The sequence below is a fragment of the Semicossyphus pulcher genome, unplaced genomic scaffold, assembly GCF_022749685.1.
Source record: "Semicossyphus pulcher isolate SPU_LCO1_2020_fin unplaced genomic scaffold, fSemPul1.0.p SCAF_17, whole genome shotgun sequence".
In the NCBI taxonomy this organism is placed as follows: Eukaryota; Metazoa; Chordata; class Actinopteri; order Labriformes; family Labridae; genus Semicossyphus; species Semicossyphus pulcher.
Window position 1 is genome coordinate 6,694,401 of NW_027211681.1, and position 23,085 is coordinate 6,717,485.

General features: G+C 41.0%; 1 protein-coding gene across 1 annotated transcript in view; it reads left to right on the forward strand.

The window, feature by feature from the left end:
* The first annotated feature begins 6,541 nt into the window (after positions 1-6,541).
* tacr3a (tachykinin receptor 3a) overlaps positions 6,542-23,085 on the forward strand; it is a 30,250-nt gene continuing 13,706 nt past the window's right edge. Inside the window, exons 1-3 of the mRNA XM_069665786.1 lie at positions 6,542-6,912; positions 12,402-12,590; positions 14,242-14,392. Coding sequence (XP_069521887.1) covers positions 6,545-6,912; positions 12,402-12,590; positions 14,242-14,392 — 708 coding nt within the window. The 5' untranslated portion in view covers positions 6,542-6,544. The remainder of the gene's footprint in view (positions 6,913-12,401; positions 12,591-14,241; positions 14,393-23,085) is intronic.

Genomic DNA, 23,085 nt, shown 5'->3' on the forward strand with positions numbered 1-23,085 from the left:
TATCCCAAAGGAGACCGGAGATGTTTCAACTTAATGTTTTAACCACCGTAACATCTTCACTGTTAACTAACCCTGTTTCTGTAAGACGGCGACGCGGCAGAAAAGAGACCGTAAGGAGTATACTCCACTGGCAATGGGAAAAGAGACAATCGACATCTATAAGTGGGTCTTCCCGGGTCTGAAAAACCTGCGTCAACACGCTAATTTTAGGTGGGAAAGGGTATTACTTTCACATGTACTTTAAAATGCACTGAATGTTTAAATACTGTATGTGCAACAGGTTGCTTATTTTCCATCACCAGGTCTGATCTCTCAGATTCCTTTGCTTTTATCTGGAACGGTCTACACTGTGTGAATATTAATGCCGCATACACTTTAATGTCATGAACTCAATTGTGATAGCCAATGAAAGTGTCGTGGCGAGCCGGCACGGTGAACTGATGGAGCGCATGTCATTTATCCTGGGGAAATTGCTGCTGTAAGGCTGATTTCCCAGAGGAGATGTCCCAGCGGGATTCAAAGCCGGAGGGTGTTTTCTGTATTGAACAGAATAATTACGACAAACATCAGAGGAAGCGTAAAAGGTCTATCCGCAGTTAACGACATGTAGCCAAGCCATAAAGCTGTGTAAGCCGCTATTTCACTTACAAAGAAAGACATCAAATGAAAGGTCATAATGCAAATAACACAAACATCTGATTAAGTTAATTAGAGGTACTTAACTATATCAGCAGGTCTGGAACATTTTATTCAGTACACATATGTTTCCAGCTGGACGCAAAGCGACAGTACTGTCTATGGGTCTCTGCCCCAATCCCATTAACATATAACATTTTTTTTAAAGCAGACAAGACAGAACGATGTCCTAGACAGCCAAAACATAATCACATTTTAAAAGACAATGAATAATATTATACAAGGTGCAAACTGTTTAAGAACTTTAGTTTAAGATATTCAAATCCGCCTAAGAAATGCTGTCAGTCAGGCACTTTTAATCTTTGTCTTGAACGCATTAAAGCTGAACACCCTCTAATCTGTATAAACAGATTTTGTGTATAAATGCAGGATCTGTAGGTGGGCAACATTTTTGGTGTTCAAAGCCTACTGATTTCTGTCTTTAGTCCGAGTGTCAGTATGCTGTGTTTGTATTAAGGAAAACTGACCATGTTGAGAGCAAAGAGGGGGAACGTATCAGCCGTAATACAATCCTGGAAGCCACCAGCTATCATCTGAAAATGATTTAGCTTTATATTAATCAGTCCCTCTAGGCAGCTGAGATGTTGCATTCCCACGAATTTCCCGCAAATTCAACCAATTGCTGCAATTTTTCGGCAAATTTCCCTGCATGCGTGAAGACATTTACACCACCAAACTCACTTCTTTGATGTTCAGTAAGTTTTTGCTGTGAAGCAGACAGCTGATTGTTACTCCAGGTGTCCCACAACATTACGGAAATGATCCTTAAGAAGATTTTCCAAAAGAGTAAGATCCTTTTGGTGTAGCCAGAAACAGAAGACTCAAGGAGAAGTCTCGCTCTGAAATCCTGTGGGTGGTGAGATGTTACCTGAACAGGACAGTGGGAGAGTTGAAGAGAGGATTTGTTTATGTAGCTGACTGCCAGCTGGAATATATTTCAAATATATCCCCCCCTCTGATCAGCAGACTGTGCTGAAGACATTCATGTGCCCAAAATTAACTGGAGGAGGCGGCCAAGACCATATGGACCTAACGGGCAACCATCTATCAAGTAAGTAGACCTAACATATTTACATGCATCTAATTTCTTAACCTAGAAATGTCACTGTTTCTGGACGATCTTTGTAAGCATCATTTCCTTAATGTTGTCGGACACCTGCAGTAACAATCTGAGCCTGTCAGTGGCAAAAACAAACACTTTTAGTGGATGCACTTTGATCGGGCGCGGTTGCCCCTGGATTATGTTGCACCCATTGCAGCCACAGCGGAGACTACCTACTGGACCGTTTCCAAAAGTTTTTGTTCCCATGAGTCATTTCGACACAAACATTTGTACAAATAGGGCCCAGGTTTAGAAATACCGAACTTCTCCTTTAAGTGTCATTCAGTTTTTAAACATTTCATTTGCCGACTTGTCACAACCAGAAGTGATGACAGAGGACAAACAGCTCACTCAGCCAATAGATGGCTTTACCATAGTGGATGTGTGATGTGCTAAACAGAAAACAAACAAAAGCCAACTTGCATTCCAAAAAAGTTGTAGTGAAATCAGACATTTTCAGCCACAACAATCACAGAAAATGTCCTCAACATTCTGGAGGGACTGATTTAATCCATATAAACAAATAATAGTCGTTCTGTACACAATAATCGCTCAAATAAAGTATTAGCCTCGCGTTTCCTTTGGGCCACTTCATATACGGATATTTTAGAACACTCTATCTGCCAACTTCATTAAGATAAGGGACATATGGTCCTACTGGTCGGTCAAACAAAGAGCACTGACCAGTAGCCTACATAAAAGCTCATAGCTCCACTCCTGTTACTCATTCAATGGCGCTGTATTGACAGAAACTGCCAATACTGGGCCCAGCCCTGCAGGTCTAGTAGGTCATTAAAGGCTGCTGTTGAATAAGGGGAACAGACACATGTCTCTGCACAGTGATTTGTGTCAGTGTGAATGTACAGTAGAAACCATGCATTAAAGAATGAAAGAGAAGCACTTATATGCAAACCTTTATATCACAACTTGTCATTACTACTAGCAACACTGACGGGAGCCAGAGTGCTTCCTCCTTGAGAGAGGAGATAAATGTTGTGCAGCTTTCAGACAGTTATAGCCTCCTCTCTTATCCTGCTTCTACATGCAGGAGGTGTATGTAGAGTGACAGAACCATCCATTTGCATGTGAAACACTTTAACGCTGATTGTATTCGGTGAAGCCATATTGGCAACACGCTGAATTTGTGTCAATAATGTTTTAGTAGCACAAACACGCCCCCTGATAACCTTTGATTGATTCATGTGTGACAGACAGACTGTTGGTGGTCAATAGCCACATTTTCTCTGCACACAAAAATGAGTTTAAAATAAAGCTTCCACATGATATTCATCTTCAGGACCTAATGTTCAGCAGTGCATGGTTCAGGTAAGGTTTAATTTATCAACATAATTCAGGTGTAATGCTCTAAATTGCTCTCCCTGGTTACATGTTGAATTGATCGGAACAAGTCCGAACGAGTCCTGACACACCACCGAGGCAGCTGTGAAAAGAGCTGACGACAAGGCTGCAGCTGAACCTGTACGTTCCCGCTGCCCTGATATTTTCACCAGAAATATGAGAGGAAAGACGTGCAAAAATGACATCGCCTTCCAAGGAATGCAATTACCAAACGACAATCATGTCTCAGCCATGCAAAAGGCACATAACAATGGCAGAGCACGAGCACACGGCGCCTCATTAAGCTGCCAGTCGGAACGAAGAGGGGTCAAGACTGGACTGAATGTATGCATCGCATGGAAGCCGTTGTTGCTGTGTTCTTTGACAGCTATGACTCTCCATCATGTGCTGTTTTAATGACATCCACCACATGCCTTATGAGGCCTCAAGAGTGTTTTTGTGTCATGTTATTGTAGAGTGAACTTGAATCATTATCATGTTTCTGGCTTTCAAAGCGCTCATTTTAGGGGCGTTCTTTTAGCCGTGTGTGTTCGGATGCATCAGTTATAGTGCGGGACTTTCATTGTTTCCTGTCTGCCAGAAAGGGATAAAATCGTGCGTCAAAATTTGTACATTCTCAGCTTTAAATTACTAAAATTTCTGAATGTTTCCAGCCTGTCTACTATCTGTCAAATAAAGGAAAAAGTATGCTGGAGAATTTTTTAAATTCTTCCTTTTTTGTTTGCTTTGAATTCACATTTCTAACAGCATTTTTCATAAATCAAATTCAGAGAATTGTCATCCTAACAACAGAAAAGCTGCAAATACATTAATATAAACCTTCCCGTCAGCTTAATGGCAGCTTTTTTTACACTCCCCTCATCATCAGGATGTCCACAGTGTGTTTCTGTCAAGCTCCAGCAATAACAGCAGCACTTTTTCAGGGGGAGATAAACTTAATATTTCCATCAGGACACATCTTAATACTAAAACCCACTTGCACGGCAGACACTGTGGTTGCTGCTTTTATAAAGCATCACATTGATCTACAGTGTGAGTCTGCAGAGCCACTAAAGGGAACCCGAGTGCTCGGGAACTACAAAGGATCTGGATGTACAAACATAAAGAAGAAGAGAGATCATTAACATCGTGCTCTTATTCCTCATAATCCTGTTATCAAAAGCGGGAAATAACAGGATTCGTTCTTTTTGCCACATACTTTTAGTTCTGCAAACTACATTTACCATACAGGTGGATCTAACTGTTAACCGGTTCATCCATAAATGTTAAGCTGTTTGCATCCTTTCAATTATAACACTAGACTTCCTCTGCTCTTTAACAAAGGTCAGATTACACAGCAGCCAACCGGAGCGTCCCCTCGGGCTTGGTGACAGTGATCAGAGACTCACGTGACAGCCACAGAGATGACATGAGGTCAGCGCCTTGTGTGATTATTTCTGTATAAACCTCATACTGTTTGTAACTTTTGTCTCTAATTGCCTAATTTCACCTTTTGGACTTTTTCCATCTTAGGGAAAATAAGGTTTTGATTAGAGTTCACACAAGTGGACTGCCACAGATGACTCCTCAGGCTGACCTCTCCCTGATATCATATTCAAATTTCTATGAATATCCATGAATTAATATGACAGAGAATATGTAAGCTGTGTTTTTTTTTTATTTCTTCCAACACTCTTTTATTATTAAAACCAGTCTCCATCATGATACTTAAGGCAGTATTTACATATCCTCAAGGAGATATCTCATGAATATCAATCAGCAGTTCTTTGCACGATCGCAAAGCAGAACTAAAAACTCGTTAGATTTACGATGGCTGATTTCGAGCTAACATGTAAAATCTTCTCTTTTAAATCTCTGCATCATCCGTCATCGTTACAACATCCACTAACGATCCACTGATTTCTTAATTACGGGTAATTTAGGTTTTGTTCCTGCGGCACGCAGCCGTCTCCATTACTCAAATGCACCTTCGCTGTAGGATGCATTAGAGAGCAGCATGACTGCAGTATTTAAGATTAGAAAGTAGTGGATGGTTTTCATGATCTGTGCACTTTTGCAGCTTCTCTGTAGATAACTTCAGATGCATTTCATGAAGTGTGAAATGGAACAACATAGCTGTGCTGCTGTGCCACAGTTTCATGCATATGCACGACACCACGAGAAGACCTAAATCAGACAGCAGTGTCTGCAGTCATCTGCAGTGTGCAGCTGAAAGTGCAAATGTCCTGTGACTGCTCTCGCAAATATAAATACAGTCTTACATATGCAGTATAACAGTATGCTGATTCAGTATTCAGCTCAGCTCCTTTTTCTCTTCAAGTGCTGATAAAAACTACTGCAAGTTTGGATGGGATTTCACAGGAGAGCAGGAGCCTTCCTAAACACCCAGATCAAATCATAATGTGATATTTTAAGGAACTGAACGATTCCTGGGACCTGTGAGGAGGAAATATTCCTCTGTTGGAGAGCTCTGCTGGATTGACTGGATTTAATCAGCCATGAGAAAGATGTAACTGTATCCAAGTAGAGGTTACTGTAACACTGAAGGCTGTGTGCGCGAATGAAGGAGGTTTATCCGAAGTGAACAGCTGGATGACTGCAGGGGACTTCAGCCTGATAGCTGTGAATGCTGATGTGACAGGAAAGGGGAGAGTCGCAGCACTGCACATTTGTATTCTCTCATTCTGCACTGTGAGGGTGATTTCTGACCACCAAAACAGAAGCAGTGAGACAGCAGTCAATCCACCGTATCATTGTGAGTCACACAAAATGTATTTGATGGAAAACTGAACAGAAGGAGAGGGCAGTGAACTCTGCTGACACCACAGCTAAGGGCTGAAAAGGTGTGCCATTGTACACAACATTTCAATATCCTGTTTGTGGCTCCTTCGCTGATGACAGAAGATCTTCCAGAAGATAAAGACACACAATGCTGACTGATTATCAATCGTGTACAAACACAGCCTGACCCAGCTGTTATCAATGCAGTGTAAAACAGCAGCCACAACTATCCATCAATCTTTTTTCCACTATTTGTGCCACTCGCGCGTCACAGAGTGCTTACAGAGCCCTGCCTGAGAGGAGAGGCTGTACGCTCACACCCACATTCAACAGGCACTGAGGAGACTTGTTACACGTACAGTTTTGGCGCGTTTTTATCCGTTTTTATATTTGATTAAAAGTGTGGAGTGTTTTGAAGACGACACTGTAGGAATCTTTTTTTTTTTTAAATGCCTCTCTTTCATTTATGGTGATGTGTTTAAGTCGCGCGCTATGGTGCACATACGCACATCCTCTCCCAGTATTCTAGCCTTGCTCCTCAGTAAGTAAAGCAGACTCTTGAATCAACCAAAGCTTTCACATATTCTGGAGAAAAAGAAGAAGAGGATGGCAGCTCCACATAACGGATCCAACATGACGGCGAACTACACCAACCAGTTTGTGCAGCCGCCGTGGCGCGTGGCTCTCTGGTCCGTAGCCTACAGCGTGGTGCTGGCGGTGGCGGTGTTCGGAAACCTCATCGTGATATGGATCATTCTCGCACACAAGCGCATGAGGACTGTGACGAACTACTTTCTCCTAAACTTGGCGTTTTCGGACGCGTCAATGGCCGCGTTTAATACTTTGATAAACTTTATTTACGCTGCCCACGGGGAGTGGTACTTCGGGGAGGCGTACTGCAAATTCCACAACTTCTTCCCGGTAACGTCGGTGTTTGCGAGCATCTACTCCATGACTGCGATTGCTGTGGACAGGTGGGCTTATGAAATGCTGCAAGAACTATGTTTAACGAATGCTTAATCTTTCCCTCAGCCTTCCCTTTCTACAGGTGATCACTTCCATGTGTGTTCTCTTTTATTAAATGCCTAATAATTAACTTTCCTTTTGGATACTTCTTGTGAGCGTCTATTTACGCAATTCTTGTCTGTGTAGGGGAAAAATGAACACCCTGTTTGTTTGTGTATTGGGGAAAAAACCCCCAATAAAGTCTAAGGCAGAAATTCCATAAAAATGCCGGTACCTTAAACGCATCTCAACCACCAAAGAAGCAATAAAACACGACTAATTAAAGCAATACACGCCAAAACTAAAAGAATCCTGTCAACTTCACTCATAATTTTTTAGACATAGAAGTGGAAAAGTTAAATTTGTGGTTAAAAAAATAAATAATTATATGCAGTCCCCATGAGTTTCATTTAAATTCTATAGACGCTCTTGCATGGGCTTTGTCCCCACATTATCTCATCAGACTTCTGTCGCTCCTTGCTGATTCACGTGCACATTAAATCCAGATCCCAGTGGAGGAGTGGGTAATTACTTGTTATTATATATGTTGTTATACAGGAAAGGCGGTGTCGCAGCAGGGTGACTGCCATTTCACACACACCGCGGCCCCCTCCCACATCTATTTTTACATTTCACTGCTAATGAAATAGAGATAGAAGCTGGTGACTGATTATGTGTGTGCCAACACCCCAGAAAGACCCCCCTCTCGTTGCCTTTACGCTCTTATGACTCTTGTTTTCTGCCACATGCGATCACATTATTTTCTTTGCTCCTTCGTACCAGTTTCTGTCTTTGTTCCTTTCCTTCTGTCTCCTGCCCTGCTCGTGTGGTTTCCAGTAATGTGGTGATGCAGTCCTCTCCATCAGCCGGGCTTTGATACTGATCAGTGGACCGTCCAATGTCATCATGTTGGAATAAAGGGATTAGACTGATGAGGGAAGTCACTCACAGGCCGAACATAATGAAAACAGAGAGCCTGCAGACGCAGCACGCACACACAGCTAGCGCACAAGCGTCAGAGAGTGTTGTGATACTGTGCGAGGTGTTTTTCTCCTCCAGCGCTTCTCCTTGCCACACAAAGGGAGCACTGCATTTCCTGAGGCCCTGCTCTTTTCTTCAATCTCCTCTCCGGCCACTTCCATGCATTTGTATTTTTGGTCTGCAGTGTCCGTTCAATTCTGTCAACTGTGTACTGAGAAAGAGAACATCGGCGTGACCTACGCGATGTAGATGCAACCTCCGGTCATGCTTTCCCTAACCCCAGTGTGCTGCTGTCTCCGCTCTGATGTCTTGAAATGGCACGAGGCCACAGTTCGTGATCATCTGTGAATTTGTCCTTCCTGCTCGCTCCCTGTGCTGCCAGGCGTGTTTCCTCAGGCGCTGCAGCTAAATAAACTCAGGTCGCTGTGTGAAAGGTAACTGGCAGAGCCTTGAAAGCTTTTTATGATAACAAGGCTGGAGCCTTTTTTCCATTTCTCACATCCTTTATTTTATAGAATTGAAGCTGTGGATGTGAGGAATTCAGTAAGTGATGTATATAAATTCTAATGTTGTGTGCAGGAGGAGCTGAAGGAGTGGACAAAGGAGAATAACAAGTGCTGTTTTCCAATTTAATTTAAAGCCCAGTTTTTGAGATGTCCCTCTCTGAGATCAATGTGTCTAGCTCTATAAGAGGAAGGTTAATGAAGTCGTGCTTTTGTGCCAAAAGCATTTAAAAATTCCTTCTTCAAAAATCAGTAACATCAGAGTGTCTCCAGGGATAACGTTGCAGTTACTCTGGATAATTCATCTGCTTTGCTGTTGACAGTTATCATTTGAACTCCTGAACAGGCAGAACTGTTGAAAGTGACGTGTGCAGAATCTTTACACAATAGTTAATTCGGACCAAGTAATCTGATTGGGCAAGAGGCATTCCATGAGTGGCGATATAGAGAACAACATCAATGGGACTTTTCACTCTGTATCACTCCGCCTGAATACTGTTAATTAACATTACAGCAGAGCGTGTTTGTCTGTGTCTCAATCCAGGGGCTGAAATTCGAAGGCCGTATTTGAAGGCAGATTGTGTCACTGTATGCGTCGAAGGCTGTCCCAATTCAAAGTCTCCTTCAGATGCAGCCGACAAATACGTCCTCCGTTTCCCCGGCCGCAAAGGATCCATCTGGTGCATCCTTCGCGGCCCTCCATATCCCGAGATGCATTGCGCAACAATTCAAACCAAATGGCGGACTTTTAAACGGCAGAGGAATACACTTTAAAATGTAAAAGATTTTGGTTTCAACTCAATCGAATAGCTAGCCATACACATGTTTAAGAAAGCGAAAGGGCCCTTGAAACAAATGATCGTTAAAACAATAGGTTAACTTACTTAACGCTAAGTTAGTTATGCTGGCTAGATAGCCCAATAGCTACCTGTTGCTAAGCGACAGGAGCGGCGTTTGATGACGCAAGGGTAAGGGCGGGAACAGCTGGTGACAGGAACAGGAAATGCTCCGTAGACCAGACTGTCTCATTTCAGTTCGTCTGCAGGCCCTGGATTGGGACACAGCTTTAGTCTACATTAATCAAGCTGGTACCTCTGAATCACACAGCTGACTCTTATCTCACTTCTTGATGATAAATCAAAACATACATGTACATAAAAAACAGCTGATCTGTGGTAATCTGTAGACACAGAGTGCAGGAGAATGTTTGGGTTGCTTGGCAACAACAGTCCAGTTTCAGTTAAGTGGTGTTTACGACTAGTGGCCGCTTGAAGAACTGTTGTATAAAAGCAATATCACCCTTGAGGTTGTGATGTTGCTGTAAGAGTTCTGTGATTATAAAAAACTCACCCTTTAAGTTTTTCTACTTTATAATGGCATGAATAGGCTGAGACATTAAACACACTCCTGTTCTCTGAGGACATTAAGCCAACACTTCAAATTCAATCATCCACATAATGTTTGGATTATCCTGCTTTGAAGTCTCATCCGTTGTAAAAAAAGAAAACTTTTTGCAGCTTGAGGCACGACAGACTTCAAGGTTGAACAAAGAAACATGCAATGATTTATTAATTTTGTTGCTGTGATCATGTCCACTTGATGCTGACGCCTCTGTGAACGTTGTTTGATGTGTAATCCTGTTAATCTTATCCTGTTGCATCATGCTTATTGTTCAGTGGTTACAAGTCTGTCAGGTCAGCCAGCCTTGTACGAGGTCATGAGATCACAAATAACTCCAGACTGCTGTGGCACAAACCTGATTGAACATCTAACAAGCCTTTCACACACGGCCGTCCACGAGGGCTGGCGAGACACTCAGAATAAATGCCGAGCAATTACTGGTGAACAGACGGAGCATCTTTGTTGTTGTTCCTCAGAGAGTTTCAGACACTGAGGTGACAGGACAGGACCCATTCTTTGCCATCTTATGAGGATTGAATTAGAGACTCGAAGCCTTTGTTACAAGCGATTGAAACTCATGTAGCATCCTGATGTTCAGAAGGTTAATCTCCTGCAACTTGGGAGTGTTTGTCCACACTGTTCAAACTGAAGCTCATCACAGCTAGCTTTTTGAAGTGAATCATCCATCAGTTCCCTGAAAGTCAAACACTGCAGTATAATGGAACTCTTTCCGGCTGTCTTGCAGAAAATGAATTTGAATAATTACAGCAGGAAGTAAAAAGTTTTGATGTAAAAGTGAGTTTAGTTTAGAGCCTCTAAAATTCAGACTTAATCCCATACAGCAGCGCCTCCAAAGATAAATCTAATAAGGCTAACTTACCTTTCACTTTTTATGAATAGCTCTGATGAAATATTCACTGCAATGTCATAAGATGAATAAGTGAAATGTTTGGGGAAACCGTCCCTGCCATAAGGTGTATAGGTGCATCTAAAAAAATATGAATATCGTGGAAAAGTTAATTCATTTCAGTAATTCAATTCAAAATGTGAAACTCTTATATTATTTAATATTGATGATTATGGCTTAGAGCTGATGAAAATCCAAAATTAGAATATGACTTAAGACCAATTAAAAAAATGATTTTTAATAAAGAAATGTCCGCCTTCTGAAAAGTATGTTCATTATGAACTCAATACTTGGTCGGGGCTCCTTTTGCATGAATTAATGCATCAATGCGGCGTGGCATGGAGGCGATCAGTCTGTGGCAATGCTGAGGTCTTATGGAAGCCCAGGTTGGGCTCCAGGGCCTTCAGCTCATCTACATCGTTGGGTCTGGTGTCTTTCATCTTCCTCTTGACAACATCCCATAGATTCTCTATGGGGTTCAGGTCAGGGGAGTTTGCTGGCTAATCAAGCACAGTGATACCATGGTCACTAAACCAGGTACTGGTACTTTTGGCAGTGTGGGCAGGTGCCAAGTCCTGCTGGAAAATGAAATCAACATCTCCATAAAGCTTGTCAGCAGAAGGAAGCATGAAGTGCTCTAAAATGTTCTGGTAGATGGCTGCATTGACTATGGTCTTAAATAAAACACAGTGGAGCAACACCGGCAGTTGACATGGCCCCTCAAATCATCACTGACTGTGGAAACTTCACACTGGACTTCAAGCAACTTGGATTCTGTGCCTCTCCACTCTTCCTCCAGACTCTGGGACCTACCAAAACTTACTTTCATCTGAAAAGAGGACTTTGGACCACTGACCAACAATCCAGTTCTCTTTCTCCTTAGCCCAGGTAAGTCGCTTCTGACGTTGTCTCTGGTTCAGGAGTGGCTTGACACGAGGAATGCGACGATTGTAGCCCATGTCCTGGATACGTCTGTGTGTGGTGGCTCTTGATGCACTGACTCCAGCCTCAGTCCACTCCTTGTGAAGCTCCCCCACATTCATGAATCTACCACACTTTTTCCTTCCACTTAACTTTCTATGAATATGCCTGGATACAGCAAACTGTGAACAGCCAGCTTCTTTAGCAATGACCTTTTGTGGCTTGAGGGTGTCAGTGACTGTCTTCTGGACAACTGTCAGGTCAGCAGTCTTCCCCATGATTGTGTAGCCTACTGAACCAGACTGAGAGAGTTTTCAAAGGCTCAGGAAACCTTTGCAGGTGTTTTGAGATAATTAGCTGATTAGAGTGTGACACCGTGAGTCTACAATATTGAACTTTTTCACAATATGCTAATTTTCTGAGATACTGAATTTGGGGTTTAAGCCATAATCATCAATATAAAAATAAATAAAGGCTTTTAATATTCCACTTTATGTGTCATGAATCTGTATAATAAATGAGTTTTACTTTTTGAATTGAATTACTGAAATTAATTAACTTTTCCACGATATTAAAATTTTTTGAGATGCATCTGTACATGTTGAACATGGAAGTCTCTTGTAAAGTAATTTCAACAGACTCCCTGGTTACATAAGGACAAAATCAATAAATTAATCCGTAATTAAAAATGTTTTTGAGGCTTTAATAACAATTTATTTTTAACCCACTCACCTCTGACCTGCAGGTACATGGCCATCATCCACCCCCTGAAGCCTCGTCTGTCGGCGAAAGCAACCACAGGAGTCATCGTGTGCATCTGGAGTCTGGCTGTGGTTCTGGCCTTCCCTCTCTGCTACTTCTCCACCATCCGGACTCTGCCCCGCAGGACCCTCTGCTACGTGGCCTGGCCCCGCATGGCTGACGACTCCTTCATGTAAGAAAGTTTAATATCTCACAAAGCAGCAGTTAAATTTTACTATAACGAATAACACCATTTGGTAATACCCAGGTGGTATACCTTATTTTGAAAAAGGAATTAAACAAACTGGCCACAGTACTCACAAGGGGCTGATGTACAGGAAAATATCTATTCAGTCAGACCATTAAAAGCAACAATATGATATATATATAATAAATGAAAGAAAGAAAGGGCTAGTGCTCTTAAAGCAGCAGTAAAAGCTGGCACAGGTTTTATGGGTTTCAGGAACGTCACTTCAGAAACTAGAAGAGCCAAAGCTAAACATTTTATTGATGTGATTAGTGGAGCTAAGGTCAATACAACAGCAGCCTAGAAACACCTTAAAAACTGATTGGGACACTTAAAGGTGGACCTTAAAGTCCATCATGAATAAACCTAAACGGACCCTTGGGTGAAGAAGCCCCCCGATTCAAAATAATATGTTATCCAGAATGTTCCTCCTGAGCTCGCAGCACAGCCTCAGATGTGTCTGGAATGGACACCGTGTTCCTAGAGAGGCTCAAAGAGTCATATTCTTATCCCATGCTTAATTAATGCACACCTATCCTTAAAGCAGGTGATTCAGCCTGCATGAATCATTCTACAGACCTGGAGTTTTTCTTCCTGTACTTTCAAAGGTAGCAGAAAAATGTGTAGTAGTGCAACTGAGGAGTCATGCAGAAAACCCATGAGGATCAGATTCTCTCTTTTACAGCCAAACTTGATAAGAGGGAGCGGTCTGTATCATTTTTCTTGGCTTTAAAAAAGCCATGTCGACACTGTTAATCCCAGCAATGGCAAAATTGATTTTTTTCTTCTTCAAATCCTACCTGAAAACAGAAAAAAGAGTGCAAGGTTCAAAGATATGGTGTGACATACGCTTTGTTGTATTGATGGAGTTCCCCAAGGCTTACTTTTAGGACCACTCCTCTTCACCTTATACATCACTGATTTGCATTCAGCCTGTATTTGAGCTAATGTCCAAATATTTGCAGCAACATCTATACACAAAAATAACTGCAGAAAGCTGCTTTTGATGTAAACAGGTAATGGAAAATTTCAAGTTGAGTTGAGTTAAGATGTTACAAATCAACGTTAAAAAATATATCTGTTTTATGATGTTACAGTTAAGCAAATAATGTGGTTGGGGTTGAAATCATCAAGGTAACCTTTCTTATTACGGTTCGATACCAAGCATGTGGTTATAGTTCGGGTTCAGTTGTGGTCAAAAAACACAATGACTGACTGGAGGAAACAGGAAATGAACAGCTGTCTCCTATGCTTACATTTGATGTTTTGATGACCCATTCATCCACCCTGACCTCCTCTCCACCCACACTCTGTTGTCCTGACACAACCTGTCACGGTCTTACTCTTCTGCATCCTGTCTTTACTAAAACTGCTGGGCAGCTTAAACATTTGTTGTTTTGGGGCACGTGTTGAAACCAACTCTGATTCCATTCTTCAGGGAGACAGCCTGCGTAGTTAACATGTAAAAGTCAGTGTTAAGAATTTAAATACATAAAGTACACAAGGCTCAACCTGGGTGTATTGTAGAATATAAAAACCTCTGTGTATGAAATAATAAATAAAGACACCCTCATTCCTTTTTCCCTTTTCTACCTAGGTATCATATCATAGTGACAGTCCTGGTCTACGTGCTGCCTCTAGTGGTGATGGGCATCACTTACACCATCGTGGGGGTGACTCTGTGGGGAGGGGAGATCCCGGGAGACTCATCAGATAACTATCATGGACAGCTCAGGGCTAAAAGGAAGGTAAGCATGCTTGAGGGGAAATAGTCCAACATTCATTCGATAGGACCCGGGGCATTGCAATTAGTATCTGTGAACATGATGAACTTTGAACTGGAAATCACAGAACCAGGAATCATTTGTAATTGTCTGCTGCTCAGCAGCCTGTGGCTCCGGGTAATTACTATATCACTGAGGTTTTATACTCTAAAGTGAACAGGAAAAGGAAGATTTGAGGCAGAATGCCAATTTGACACTTAATTGCCTCTAAAGTAGAGACAGATTTGGGAGAATTCCAATTTCCCTGGTCTTTGTGCCAGACTACAAGGCATTCATGAGCATTTGCAAAGGCAGTTATCCAGCTTTCTGTTACCTTTAAAATTGGATTAAAGCCTCTGTGTCGGTTGATTTAGTCACTGGGGCTAAAAGCATTTTTTGTTGTCTGATGTGGATAATCCCAGAACACCACAAAATATCTTTAATTATATCCTGCTGATAAAGAACCTGGTGAAAACTTCACATCCGTGGCGCTGATAGAGCATAAAAAGGTAACTATTGACAGCATCTCCCAATGAATGAGTTTGAATATGAAGCCTGTTATATTTAACATCTTGAACATGAATGAAAAACATGAACCAAAGGGACTCTTTATGTTGTTTTTTTTAATCCCTAGAATTTATATTTGCCATATTTGCCAAGACATGCAGCGGCAGCAGTACAACATCATAAACATTATTTCTCTTCGCTAAAGCAAGAAAAGTGAGCTCCTTAAAGAGGGGTATTATGCTGATTCACATTTTAAGACATATGTATAATATAACAATTCGGGATGTCAAAGTTAACACAATAATAACGAGTTAATGCAAATTCCACTATTTTTTTTGACGCGCAATTAGCACATGCACGTTCTGTGATTGTGACCCTTGGCTCGCCCTGTAGTTTGGGAAAGCAGGAAGAGATGCAGCGGTAATGTTGTGGATAGCAAGCACAAACAAACCTCCTTGAGCAGATACGGATAAAGAAAAGTTCAGCTTCAAAGGCCTGCTAGATGGTTCTCTCGACAAGACAAAAGTTATTTGCATTTACTGTCGATGTAAAATGAGTTACCACCGGAGTATGTCAAGTCTTTATACCACTTGCTGGCCAAGCACACAGCTGAGAGCAGATGCTGAGAGCCCCTCATACATTTGCATAAAACAAGCATATTTGTCCATTCCCATGTTTATAAGAGTATTAAAAACTTGAAAAATATCCCTTTAAGGTACATTTAGAACAGATAAAAAAATCTGTGATTAATTTGCGATTAATCGCGAGTTAACTATGGACAACCATGTGATTAATCACGATTAAATAGTTTAATCGATTGACAGCCCTAATTACAATGTTGGATGTCCATGCTAAAGGTTGGTGAAGTTTCACATCTGTAGGTAAAAGCATGTTGAGTAATCCCCTGCTTAAAAAGTCTGAGGCTGCTGTGAATGCTCGCTTTCAGACAGATGCTTCACTTTGTGATGTCACAAAGTAGAGGAACTCTATATTTGGGCGTCAGTCCGAGACTCAGCAGAACTTCCTGCCCCTGGCACATTTCAAGGACATGCCCACCCAGCAGCTCGTCTGCCTCAGAATTTTTTTTCACTCCACCACTGTGCTCAACAGCTCTGCTCATCAAGTTGGTTAAAGTGTTTCTTTGGCAGTGAAGGAATGACATCAGGGTTTCAAATCGAAAAAGTGAAGTTGACTCTTTGCCGACAACTTTGTAACACAGCCACAGGGTCGGAGGCGTGACTCAAACACTGAGTTCTGCCCTTCGACAGGCTTCGGAGAGCTGGCCAATCAGAAGAAAGCGAGATTGCAGGGGCGGGGTTTCTTAAAGAGACAGAGCAGGCTGAGTCATTTCAGGCAGAGGCTGTATGAGGGCCTGCACAGAGCACCAGCCTGAGAAAAATGAGGAGGGTTTTTTTCTGTGAATTATGCTTAGCTACTCCACAGGTATCACAGAGTGAAATATGAAGCTTGAAATTAGCACAATACCCCCCTTTTAGGAAATATAAGAGCAATATTATATTAAATTCACACAGTTTCATTTGAATAAGAAGAATAAAAAAGCTTCACAATCAATTAAGTTTTGTGACTTCTACCTTCTAGTTTAATGTTACACTTAGAAGTGAGAACATCAGCATAGTGCAGTGAACAGGAATAATGACTCCTGCCTTTCGTACGTGTGTGTGAAGCTGGTACACACTGCACTGTGCACATCTCTGAGAGGAAAGCCCTGATTCTACAGAACACAACCTTTGTGGATGTCACTTATCTTCAATCAGCAGTTAGTTCATGCACCCAGGCGGGCACAAGCTCTGAAAACCAACAATGCCTCTGAGCATTATGGGTTGTCTGTTCTTATACATGTACGTATATGTATCTGACGCCCAGGCCGTTATGTCTTAGGAGTCAAGAGAACATTTAAGAAATGCCACTGCGATAAGACTGTTTACTAGTAACGCATAGAATGCCTACATACCTGATACCTATCAAAATACCTGATGTCAGAAAGGCTTACAGAAACGTACACATTTCAAGCTCATTTTTAATACCTTTAGATGCTTACTATTATGTAGATGAGTAGATATGTAGTCTCCCACCAGGTGAGGGACACTGCCATGGTGCAGGTGAGCATGCGAGCGTAAAAGCAGGCTGGCTGCTGAGAGTTAATCCTGGAGCACAGGAGAGGAGAAAAAAAGGATTCATGAGGAAATCAGAAATATGAAAACAAGAGTACAAAGATGGCCCTGGAGCGTGAGACTACCCCAGTAGTGTCACAACAATTTTGACGATGAGTGAGTGGAAATGCAGCAGTGATAAGCTCAATGGACAGAAGGTGTGATTGATCTGCAGGAATTAGTGAGCCATGAACCAGCGCCAGACACACATTGCCAAACACATATACAGAGGGAAGAAGGGGGAGCACAAGAGACAAGGGTACACACCAGGGAAGAACTATAGAGGCACAACAGATGCTGCGATAGAAGTAAAATCAATACCGAAGAAAGTAACACTCGAGAGAGAATCACAATCAAGCCAGTTTCATCTAATTCTGTTCTACGCATACCTACCACATGTGATCGAATCAATACATTTTCACGTATTCAAGCAAGCAGCAAAGCACATATGATCCCAACGCTGTATCACAGCTTCCAATGTAAGATTTCTCACGACAAAAAAATCAGTACTTCAAAAGGTACGGTTGTTAATGAACAGGATGTGTTACTAGATGACACACTTGGGCTTGATACTTGTTGTGTGCTGACATGTATTCCTGGCTGCGACTCCCACTGTGATGCACATTAATGAGCTTTTAATCACTTTTCAGTTTTCTAACCCACACAAAACCGTGTTCGATGACACAAAGAAAGATTCAATTATAGAATTTAAGGTAGGTTTATCTCCTGGTTAAAACTATGCTTTGATGTCACATCTATGCTCGTTCGTTTCTTCATTGGAAAATATTGCTCTGCTTCTGATTTGGTCACCCCAGTCTTTGAGTTCCCTGTGGCTGCCTGAGCTCCTCATTACCACAGAAATAACAGGGTTAACATTTTCTGTTTACACCTCAACATGCTTCACCATTTCTAAAAACAGTATTGGCCTCACCTCAGTGCTTATTATTTCTGAGTCTTCCAACCGGAAGATGGGTCTTTGGGGAGTTCTCCCAGTGTAACTGTGAAGATCAATAAGTGAAAATGAATACTTTTACAGCAAGTGTGTGTGTGTGTGTGTGTGTGTGCTTTTTGTTTGTGATTGTACACAGGAGTGTTCAGTGTTTACTCATCTGTTTCACCCCTGATATTTCAGGGAGTTGGCATTTTGGTGTGCCAGTTTCAAAGCAATTCACATTTGTGTGTGTGTGTGTGTGAGCAAAGTCTAAATAAAACATGTTAGCATCATTTTGATGAAACAAGAGGCATGTTTATCTTTCAACCTCTCACGTCCGCATCACTGGTTTACATGGTCTTTTTCTAATGGAAATGGATGTCATGCAGGTTGAGGGTTTCATGCTCACAGGCTCTTATCAGAAAAGGTTACAGAAAGGAGAGAGCAGCTCCGGGGCAACACTGTCAGGTATCATAAAACTAGTGAGCTCAAAATGCTTGTGTTTGAAGCGTCATCCAAACTCCTGGCATGAGAATAGAAAAGGGATAACAAAGAATAATGAGTGTGGTTACATTGTAAAACAGATTAAATACTCTAAAGAGAAATGTCAGCATACGAAATAAGTAATGCATATTTAATGATTCATTTCTTTAAGTGGTGGCGCTACTTAAAGGAAGTAAATCGTCTGGAACACATAAATGGTTTCTCACCAAGTTTTGTTCCAATGTATTTGGATAGGATAAGTGAAAAATTACCTGCTAAAAAGTCAGGGTAGTATCAGTGTCAATATGATTCATCCTCTTACAGTCTCTTATGGAAATAACAGTTGTTAGATGTTTTTAGTCTATACCATTGGAGCACAGGCAAGCCAACACTGCTATGACTAGAGCTAGCATGGTAGCACCAATTACTTTTGTGTACTGTCCCTTTAAGGAGACTTTGATACTTAGAGAGAAGTGTTATGTTATGCGTATTTTATCTTATTACACTCAGTTATGGAGGCTGCCACATGCTCATCCCACGCTTCCCCTTTGTCTGACCATATATGGCCATTTAGTGACACATTGGTGAGGTCAAATGAACCTGCAGGGGCCTTATTAAAGCAACATGTACAAACTAAAGCTTGTCCCATGTCAAAGCTGCTGTGAGGAACTTTCAGTTTGTGTTGATTTTGGCGCCCCCTGTGGACAAAGCCGTACCTCTTATCTCTTTGCTGATTTTGTCCTGTACGTGCTTAAGTGGTGGTTTTTAACAAAAAATCTCATCCTGCTTTCTTTACCAGTCAAGTGTATCACTCACTTTAAATGTTTGCTCTGGAAAATGTCAACAAAGGCAGCGTGCAGTCAATCACTTTGTGTGACACCTATCCCCTGCCAGCAGTTTCAGGCATTAAAAATAACGATACAGAAATAATCAATCTTGTCACTGATGGTCTGGTTTGATTTTGTAGGTCAAATAGAGTAACCAGAGCTAATTTCTGAGTCTGTTTCATAACCAGTGAACTAGCTTTCAATTGTAGGGAAATCCTTTCTTCCTGTTTCAGAAGCCACTTCTATCTGAGACAAGGTATCCTAACCAGAACTGTAAATCGATTCTTCAGTCGGCGCTGGCTATCAATGGCTAGTTAGCTTGCTACAATAGGCAACAAAAGAGGTGTTTCTCTTTATGCTTCCTTGAATTGGAGTAAGTAATCCTGTTGATGGAGGAGAGGAAACTCAATCTTTAAGGGAAGTTTGTTCCAATTATTGGGGCTGGATTTGAAATTATGATATAGCATGAGAAGGCCTTTTATCATATCTTTGTGTTCATGTTTTTTCCCATCTTGGTGGTCATTTCCATGCAGACCTGATAACTAATATATGGGGAAGGGTCTGTGCCATCCTGACTTAGCATTCATAATTGGTATGGTTCTGTAATAACTCAAATCTATCCTGAGGTAAGATACACTGGACAGGACTGACACAATGTATTTTTCCCATGTATTTTTGTTGATGGTAGGATAGTGGTAAATGTCACTAAAATGAATTAAACATGAAAAATTGAAGAGTTTGATCATTTTTCAAGATTTCTCAAGATCAAGATCATTTCTCGAGTGTCTAGTTTTTCATCTGAATGACAAATTTCCTGTGCAGCCGTCTGAGGTCTTTGGGGTGATAGGAATCAATAAAGAGCCTCCATATTAACTTTGACTTCTCATCATCTTTATTGAAGGACTCCAGTCCATGGTTGTGAGTTGATCCAAGTGGCTGTAAGCTAAAAGCCACAGGTGTTCTATTTTAAGCTCATACGAAATATGTCAGTCTGAAGTGCAGCGCTAAGGACCGGCCATACGTCATCCGTTATACGACTATTATAAAAGCCTATGTTCGACTGGAGTTGTAACTATCGATCCTCCATCTTTCTTGCTGCCTGAAGACAAAGTTCTGCGTGTGTGGGGGGGGTCTCTTGTGTGTGTGTGTGATTTTTTTCAGTGAAAAGAACAACAGTGTAAAGTGAGTGTCATGCTAACCTCCAGCAATAATGGGACTGTAGTAATCTGGACTGGACAGGCGTCAGTAGAGCTGTCTGTCCTGCGAGAGACAAGAGTGATGAGAATCAGATGCAATTTTTCAAGGGCTGTTCACAAAGCCACACTATCATACAAAAGCATTTGGTTGCTTTCTTTTGAGAATGACCTCTGGCCTTAATAGCTGCGGGTACACTCGCATAACCTCCTGCTCTTTTCTTAAGTGTTGTCTTAAACAATAAGAGCAGGTCCTTTTCACGCCCTGACAAAGGCTCCTGCTGAAACACTTGTGTGTGCGCCATGCTTTTAGACAAGGTTCTTATTTTATTCAGACTTCTAACTGGTGGGAACTACAGGTGCAAAGAGCACCTTTGTTCAACATGCAACCCTGCCGCCTAAAAGCAGCAGAACTGCAGGCCTTGAACAGGCCTTAAAAGCTTTGAATTCAGTTTACTAATGACTCATCTTTAGAAAATAGCAGAAAGTCTTCAATTAAACTCACAAAAGACCTAAAATATTCGTAATTCTCTTTTTGTGGAGTTTCAGTGTGCACCATCAGACCTTGAGAAACACTCCGTCACTACTGCCGGCTATAGTAGCCATGTGCTCTTAACAGAAAAATGTTGACTTTAGCAGAAACTCACATCAACTAAATCCTAGATTCATCATTTTTTATTAGTTAATACATCCATCCACTTTATGTCACTTGTCTCTGATACTGATTTAATTAATTGTATCATAAGGAACTATTGTTATGTGCAGCCGTAGAAAACAGTGGAAAAAATGATGACTAATAAGAACAATATGGGATAAAACTGCATTGTATGCAGTTTAAAATATACCTTATCTTAAATTCAATAGTAAAGCCTGCAAAGAGTCTAAAAAATGATACATTATGTCGTATCAACCAAGTGCCCATTTAAGTACTGCAAAAAGAAGCAGGGTTGGTGGGATAGATGTTTGACATGTAAGATAAAAATGGCCGGCTTCCCTTTTAGTTTATATGTCAAGTTTAATTAATTAACTATTGATAATGTTTTTGATTAAATGTTTTTTGCAACATTTGCTGTCATGAAACCAGTAGATGTTACTCTCAAAACGTATTAAATTGTATATCATTTATATGAGTCAGGATTAGGTCATTGGAAAACATCTCCTTGTTAAAAAATCATAATGTGTTTTATTGAATCAGTTAAATTTAATTCTGTTCAATTACAAGGCTCCAATTGGCCTCAAAGTTTAAGGAACAATCTTCCCAAAGCATCAAAGTAGAGATTAATCAAATCAGTTTCTCTTTCTGCATCGCTCAGTGGCATTCAGGCACGCAGCTTTCTGACATTTGTCCACAATGTATCACATTGGAAATTGTTTGTGGGACTCGTTCTGGCTTCAAGCTAACTAATGGAGAGTCATTTACTGGATTAATGAAGAAACATAAATCTGGTGCTCTTGCCCCAAGACTGTTTTGGTCGGTTAGGATCTAACTCAAAATCCATTTAGTGTATTAAAAAGCTCATTAGCATGTGAGTTTCATTACTTTTTTCCAAAAGCAAATCAGCATCAAACTAATATGTTTCCCTCTTCTTCTTCCATTTGTTTCCCACTGTTCATTTTAATTTATGAGTGACACACTGCGCCGAAGGAGATTTTATCGCAAATTATAAACTTCAGCTTCTTTTAAGTTTGTTATTTTTTGTACCAGTCATTGGCCTTGTGTTGTATTTCTTTGTGTAGCACTATTCAGAATGATATAATAGTTTGAGCTCTCTCGTTGCACACATTTGAGACACATTTGCAAAACATTCACGAACAACATATTTATTTTCTTCTCTATAATAAGAGCGTTTAAAGGGATTTAAAGCACAAGACAGGATGTGTTTACTTTAGGGCTGTCGATCGATGAAAATAAATTAACTAATTAATCGCACAATTTGCTGTGATTAATCGCAATTATTCGCCCTTTTTTCTTCTTAAGACTGAAGCTTGTAATAATGGATATTTAAATGTAGAATCCTGAAATGAATGTAGAATCAACACAAAAGTTGAGTTAAGTTAAAATACTGTTGTTTAACAGCATCTTTTTCACTTTAAACACAGATTCTCTCCTGTGAACCACAGATTTCCAATAAAACCCTCAAGGCCATTGAAATTGACTGTCAGCTTGAAAGGCATATTTCTTTTATGTACTCAAAGAAATAATAACAAAACCCAGGCCTATAAGTGCCTGTTGAATTTCAAAACCATCATTGTCCTTATCCATCTTTAGCCAGGATGGTTCGGTGTGGCGGTTGTTACAGCACCGCTGTGCCGAGCGAGTCACCCGATTGGCCACTGAGCAGCATACATTGAAATGAATCAGAATATGATCAATTTCACTGGTCTGAAAAAGTCACAACATTTGTCACTTGTCGCTTTTAAGAAAAGAGTCGCCAAAAAGAGGGTCTGAAAAGTCGCTAAACTGGCAGCACTCACAGGAATTGCCACAGGAAGTGAGCACAGCTGTGTTAATTGTGTTATTTATTTTTTTGCGCGTTAAATATTTCAAATGAATCACGTTAATTTT